We start from the raw sequence: 7,983 nt of genomic DNA on the forward strand, positions 1-7,983 counted from the left end.
ATGATAACATCATTTTCAGACATCATGAAAATTGATACCCATGAAAAAAAATGCATTCTAAGTGTTGGAAAGGGAGAGGCCTCAAGTTTGTGTTGAAACCTATGGTTCACTCTAAGACAGCATACAATTTGAATCCAGGGCCAATTCAAGGTTAGGATTCATGATGATTTCAACAAAAAATAGCAACTTAAATATTTTTTGTAAAAATCATTCATCATATTTTTTTGAAATCCCTCCCCTACTTTTGTTAAATTTACCTCATTTTTAGAAAATTCCCTCCACTCCATCCCTCTTATCGTCAAACCCAGGGTTTAGCAGGGACTTTCTGTTTTAGACTAGTCCCTGCAAATATGGACACTACAGTTCAAAAGCAAGTCCATTGTGTATATTAGAGCTCGATATGTTCAGATGTCCTGATATGTAAATTTCAGTTTCTGGAAAGAAACTTCCTGTCTTATCGGGGGAAATGGTTCCTAATTGTTTTGACTGCTAATTCTACAGTGGTCTCAACATGTGAATTTTTTTTTTTAATGTTAAATTTAGGTTACTTGCAAGAAATCTTATTTGACAAATGATTTTAACTTGCACATGCTATTTGATTAATGAAATCATTATTTTCATGCTTAATGGATTGAGACAAAAATGTAGTTTCACTGCATTGCCACGTTTGATGTAAATTGCGGGGAGGTAGAAATTGAACTGCTGTAATGTGTTGAATATATGTTTATTGTGTGCTGAAGTTGATATACTCAGACTTGGGCTGATTTATTTTAGTTTGTTGTTTTTATTTGTTTTTGATCATTGTAAACTCAGTCAGATTTGTGAGCAACAAGTTCATGTGACTTGCTTGTATGAAATTAAGTACATTATAACCTGCCAGAACTGAGTGGTTGGGAGAAAATAATTTTGTCTTAAATATGTACACTAAATGACAGTTGTCTGATGCATGAGATCAAAAAATATAATTATTATTCCTATAAGGAACATCATTATCAAATTTTCATGAGTTCACTGAATGCACAATATTTACTAAAAAAAAGTTTGCAGTTTGTTTGCTTTATTGTTTCAGAAATTTACTTGACTGCTATCTGCTCTTCATTGAAACCAGTCTAAGATCTGTATAAATATGTATACTCTCTTATATAAACTCACTCTTTATTTAATATCAAATTCATTTCAGAGAAGAGGAGTACTGGCTAGGTATCGAATCAAATCGGAGTCAAAGAAACGCTATGTATGTCACTACTCATGACAGGTCACCTCAGTATATTGCAGTAGTCCTTCATTATAACAAATATGGTATCCTGTCAATGGAAATTTTTCTTTATAATTATGTACATGTATTCAGTGTAGCAAAGCTCTATGTGTATACATACATCTTTAGGGTACATCTTGATTTGCTTTTTTCAATTCATATACAGTACACAAAGTGTACTGACCCTTTTCCACTTGTGTCTGTAGTATCAACTAAAGTCTATTCCACTACAAATCAAAATCTCTGAGATTTACATTTGGAGTCACATCTGAATTACACTGTACTGTTGTGTTTTAGGCTGGATTGTTTTACAGCCCATGATTAGTCATTTAGAGGCTATCCACAACCTTTCGGATAGAATTAAAGTGGAGCTGAGAGAAGGTTACACATGGTAAGAGAAGTACAGTTAGAGACAGACAGATTCTGAGGCACAGTTGATTGAACATCACACTTCACCAGCATGAATGAAATATGGTCAATGAACTTAGTGCACACTAAATCCCTCTGTCCAAATTTGGCTAGCTCGTTAGCATGATTAAAAAAAATAAACACATATTTATCAGAGTTTTGCACTGTCGGGAATTATTGATGAAAACGTCAATGTTTCTTGTCCTAGGTAGATGAAATTTGGTATGCATGTTTTTAGTTATGTTTATACATGCCTCTCTAAGATAGGGCCAACTGCAAACTGTATGGACCTAGAACTGCTTCGCATTATGCTTCAGTAGATCTGCATTTATGAACTTTGTCAAACAAACAACTCAGAACCTAAGCTACTGGTGCATTATTTGATGACAGATCAAGGTACATGTTGATCACAGTTGGAGTCGACTTTTATGCAAGTATATACTGTAACCACACTACATTATGCACCACTAAAATAAATTTGTTCAAGGTTTGAGGACTTTTGTAATATGACTTTTTGGCTGTGGTTACAAGTGTTAGTGCAATCAGAAATTTTCACTTGGCATTTAACAGTTCTTTTTTTTGTGGAGTTCTATTTGAAAGAAAAAGAAAATACTTGAATTTCAAACTCAGCTTAATTATTTATTTGCCTCACTGGTCATTAATGTGTGAAATTGCTTTTTGGCAAAAATCAACACATTTAAACCCATGAAAATTTCATATTTTACAGTATATTTGTATATCTACACATATTTTACAGTATATTTGTATATCTACACATGTTTTACTGTATATTTGTATATCTGCACATATTTTACATGTCATAGCAAGATTTGTTATAGTGAAGGACCGTTGTATCATGCCGTCATAAAAAGGCTGTGTTAAACTAAGCTAGATATTCTCTCTATTGCATGTCATGATCAGAATGTTATACTTGAGAAATAACACTGCCTTGTATTTTGTTATGAACTGGTCTAGTTGCTGCGGAGCTGACTTTTCACAAAAATTGTAATCATTTAAAAAAGAAATCGTTTTTTAAATGGGAAATGTTGTACAGTATATTGAATAATAAATGGTCAGTAATAATTAACAGTTAAATTATGACCGTCTTACCCCAGAACTTGAAGTATATTTTGAATATTGGTTTTTCCTGATATTAGTGCGTAATGTTAGCAGCAGTAATAATAATGGTAATATTATTAAGAGTAATAGTAATGTAATTAATAATAATAACTAATAGTAATTGCTTTAATATTAATAATAATAACAATAGTTATTAGTAGTAGTAATTAATTATTAGTAATATTTATAATATTAGTTGCTTCAATAATAATAAAAATATAGGGTGTTTGATTGGTTTATGTTGTTGTAATAGGTTCATATCTGTACTAACACGTATGAGTGAAAAATACTAAATCTTTACTTTTGATAGTAGTAGTAGTAGTAGAAATAATATTGATAATAATAATAGGGATTTGGTTTGGTGAAGGTCATTCACTTATTTTAAGAATTAAGTTGTCTTGCAAGGCCTTATTGTCTGCTGTCTTCACTATTTATATACAAGTGTAAATTATCTTCTCTGTCTTGTCTGTTTGTCTGTTTGTTCTCTCACTCTCTCTACCTCCAGATCTGACAATTGTTTTCCTGTATTGTCTGGTGGGGCGTGTTTTGGCCATCCTTAAATTTCAGTTTGGTTTGCTATTTCCTGAAGCAGAAGTTTAAGTAGGTGATAATGTTTTCAATGTGGTTTTAAATATTTGACATTGGCAGATGTACAAAAAAAATATATAGTCCTAGAATCATGGGGGAAAAGTAACTCACAGCAGTTTTAATCTGCTGGTTGGAGGACATCAGAGAATTTTAAGGATGGCTAAATAGCTATAAAGGTAGTTGGGCTGTTTTTGTGTCTGCCAGCTCATATATGTACAGACTGTATGAATGAAATATATACTTTTGAACAATTCGTTGATTTCAGGTACATAAACAGTTTATTTATACTTTATATACACACTGATAAGACAAATTTCAAACAACAGAGCTCCTGATCTGCCAAAGCATAATGCATCAACAGATCAGGGTCTATGCTGTTTGTTCTACTGATTCCTCTTAACATACTGCATATATGCAGATCTGCCAGTGCATTATGCAACTGCAGAGCTGGGTGTTTGCAGTTGCACCCTAGTAAATACAGTACTTTTTGGCACTACTAGAACTATTTTTATATGCTTGCATTATGTTGGGTTTATTATGATGTGGCATTCTGTCCATTAACATTTGCTTGCTTTGCACATAACTTTCTGCAAGTTCCTGAAACTCTGAAAAATTTATATCTTGATCCGATGTTGTATTTTATACCCTAGCCATGCCACCCCCACCCCCATCACCAAAAGGTCAAGGTCATTGCAAGGAGATTAATTATGTGAATTGTAGACTTGTTTGGAGAATAATGATTTCTAGTTGGGCCTAATGAAAATTGTCCCAATCTGACATCAAGCATGGTCACCACACCAGCCATCTTGAAAATTCTGTCCCAGTACATAAAAATAGCATTGAGGTATGCTAGCATTTTCTTGATTGTGCATGTTGCCAATGCAAATAACTTACATCTTAAACCAGTCCCTATCTCATAAGTACACACTAACTATAGATCACCACCTATAGAATTTTCTAAACTTTTTGTCTACCAAGCAATACATGTTAAAGATGAAAGGGACAATAAATCTCTGCAAGTTTTAATAGTACAGAAGAATAAAAAGGAATATTCAGATTCTTGGTTTTAAAGAAAAGCAGACAAGTCAACAGTTGTTTTTTAAACACAATATGTTGACCTGAGTATGTCTCATGGCAGGTGAGATAATTGCTATCTCTCATGGCAGGTGAGATGATTGCTGTCAGCACATAAATTTAAAAACAATAGTCAATGATTATATCATGTTGAGAGATAGCAAGAAGCAATTGAGCTCCATGGGGTTTGGAAATGCAGTCTTTGAAACAGTACTGGTGGTTATGAAGGAACAAGTGTATTTTACACAAACTTTTTACTTTACATAATGTTCACTGTCACTGCATCAGTCTTGATTAACACTTCTTACTTTTTTAATGCTCTTTTTCCAACTTGCCATTATCAGTTTATCATATTTTGTCACTGCTTAGAACATGTCTAACTTGAGGAGAAATGAAGACTGCCTTACAGAGGGTGTCTTGTTAGTGTTGGCAGGTCTGTCATTTTACTAGGAATGAAGACTGCCTTACAGAGGATGTCTTGTTAGTGTTGGCAGGTCTGTCATTTTACTAGGAATGAAGACTGCCTTACAGAGGATGTCTTGTTAGTGTTGGCAGGTCTGTCATTTTACTAGGAATGAAGAAAGTCTAGGTGAAGAACATTGTTAAAGTTCAAGATCGCAAACTCCAAAAATTGCCACTGGACCATTCTCAATGATTTAAGTCCAGTGGAATTAAATCTTTAGGAAACAGTATCTGTCTCAATGAAAGACCTGAGGCAGAGAAGTGACTCAAGGTCAAGGTAACATATGGGCTGGATTCCAATTGCTGGTATGCGAAAATATAGTGTACTTGAATCTTAGCCCTGATCTTGTCTTTATATAATCTAAAATTCAGTTAATTTAGAGTTTCTCAAAATTCATCTTGTACAATCTTTGGAATAAAATTAAACTTTTTAGCAATAAATATTTTGTTTTAAATTTAAATGGATATTTTGTTGGCTGTAAAAATAAAAATCCTTAATGGATTTTTTTTAAACAAGAAAAATCAACTACTCAAATGAGTCAGATGGCAGTTTCTGATTTATTGAATGTCAGTGATATTGGAGTGGTGATGTTGTAGTAAAATTATGAATAGATATTTCTTCTCAATCAATATGTGTGATGGTATATTCTTCCCACATTGTCAAATGCTCTTCATCTAAATAGTGAAAGGTTAAGTCCAGGATGAAACCAGATACTGTTATCTACATTAGCAATCCCCAAAATTACAAATCGGTGTATCCCCGATATGACAGTACGTTATTTACAACTACTTTATTAGCTTTGTTAAAACATGGCATTTTTGTTGAAATGAAGTCTACATGCATATATCCTTTTATGACCTATTATGAGAGATCAGTTATGCCACTTATAATTTTTGTTTTGTTGCTTAATTTACATATCTCATTATATTGTCCAAAATGTTAAACATAAAATATTGTTTGATTGTATATATGCTACATAAAATGCTTGGATTTTTCTTATTCTACTTTCAGTGGAAGAGATGACTCCATATTTGACACACAGAGCTCTTCAGTAATAAAACTGAATAACGGCACAGTTCTGTATCTGAGAGAAGTCAACAGATACCTTGCTCTAGTCTGTATATTGAGAGTTGACAGCTTTGATAGACAAGGTGAATTAGACTGTTTCCCTGCCCTTTTGTTAAAAATCCTCTAACACGAATAATAGAGGCATACAACTTTACCCTCCTACATTACACCATGGTTATATTTTCATTTAGATCAGTTCTAATTTCTAGACATAGTTTGGTGGGGCATCCATGTTCCATGTAAACATATCTGATCTTGCATATTTCACAAAGTGGTTAAAGATAATCCAGATGAGCAACTGATGAAGATTACATCTGTACTCATTCTTGTGAATACAATGAAAGTCTCTTGAATACATTTGATTTTACAAACTAACACCTACACCGCTCCCTTGATAACTCACACCCTGATAACTCATGAACCCATTTATAATGAGGGGTCAGGTGTGGATCCCATTTTTTAAAGCAGAAAATACCCCCCAAACATTATCCTTATTTGTTGAACTTGAAGAAAATTGTGATCATTTTTTGGTAATGGAAACTTTGATATATTGCTCGTTTAATTGTTGAAAACAGTAAAGAACCTGGAAATTTTAATCAACGTTATGAAATATCAACTTTTAATATGAAGTCATATAATTTATTACATTTTCTTTCCAAACAACATTCTTAGTACACCGTAATTAATGATATTCAAGGTAGTTTCGATCAATGATAATGTCCCGTCTAGTGAAGGCAGTACTTTAATAAATGAATACAAATTAAACAATTTTTTTATCCATTGAAATTTGTGTTCTAGGTCTATCTTTTAGTTCCTTTTAAGCGTGATCATCATAAATGCAATGTGTCCTCTTGTAATTAAACTTAAAACTTGTCAATCTACCATGACAGCTATGTCCGCAAACAGTTCTCTGAGAACCTAACTAAGTGCCCACTGTTTTGTAATTGAACTAGTGGAAGCATTTTGTTGTATTGTTATGCCAAATAAAAAGCAGGTCTCTTTTCCTATTATAATCACATCTTTTGATTCAAATAAAGGAGGTGGAATAAAAGAAAAAGTTAAAAGGCATACAAATCCTATATGCTTAAGAACCAGCGTCCTCTGTCATATGTCAGGTAACTCTTTTCATTTGATCAATCGAACACTGTTATACATGTCAATGTGTACATAATCAAATTAAACTGCCTTAAATTATTCTACTCGGTCATAACTGTTATTAAAGATGCGTAGGTAACCAAGCAAACTGAGTACTGCATAAAATAAAGAGCTTTGCTCTACAGATCCAGTCCATTGTGAGAATTTATGAATTCATGCTTAGAGATATCCTTAAGGACAATAAGAAGTTTCACTATTACTTGCAATGAAATTATGGCATCAGTATTTTACTGATTGAAAAAAAATACAAAAATTGAGGCCTGACATCACATGAAATAAATGCTGCATTTTAATCTGATTCCCTGCTTCTGTATTTCGCAAATTACTATTATACATCACTCTAGAAACCAGACTCATCAACAAAACAGAAAGCCATGACATAATACGTGAATGTTTTCGCGTACCTTGTTGGTTGTTGAAACCAGTTTGAATCATGTTGTTGATCTTTCAGATGTTAGACATTTTGAAAATAATGTAATTTATAGAGAATAATGAACTTCATCAGAAAAAGCACTTTGTTGACAATTATTCTTGATGCAATAATAAAACGATGATTCGGTCAATAAACACGCCCCCCCCCCCAACTGCTTGATTCTTTGGATGTCTAGTGGACTTTTAGGAGATCCCTTGGTAACTCATGCCCTTGCTTTTAGTGCGTTCTGTGTTTCTGGACCCTTGTGTGCACGAGATATCAAGGGGAGGTGTTTATGGGAGCTGCATTAGCTCTGTGGTTAGTATATCAGTCTTGCGAGTTCAAAGATTACCATTGGACCAACCTGGGTCAGCCACTGTACTGTATCCTTGGGCTAGGCACTTTACTCCAGTTGCCTCGGCACTAAATGACTTCTCATGT

General features: G+C 33.4%; 1 protein-coding gene across 2 annotated transcripts in view; it reads left to right on the forward strand.

Annotated features, from left to right (window-relative positions):
- Nucleotides 1-7,983, forward strand: part of LOC149783128 (uncharacterized) — a 49,524-nt gene that overhangs the window by 24,858 nt on the left and 16,683 nt on the right. Inside the window, exons 8-9 of one of the 2 annotated variants that reach the window (XM_089931352.1) lie at nucleotides 1,181-1,234; nucleotides 5,919-6,058. In XM_089931352.1, coding sequence (XP_089787478.1) covers nucleotides 1,181-1,234; nucleotides 5,919-6,058 — 194 coding nt within the window. The remainder of the gene's footprint in view (nucleotides 1-1,180; nucleotides 1,235-5,918; nucleotides 6,059-7,983) is intronic. The other variant, XM_089931353.1, reaches the window with a different exon arrangement.

Source organism: Sinohyriopsis cumingii, chromosome 14 (assembly GCF_028554795.1).
Source record: "Sinohyriopsis cumingii isolate HCF-2022 chromosome 14, ASM2855479v2, whole genome shotgun sequence".
Classification (NCBI taxonomy): domain Eukaryota; kingdom Metazoa; phylum Mollusca; class Bivalvia; order Unionida; family Unionidae; genus Sinohyriopsis; species Sinohyriopsis cumingii.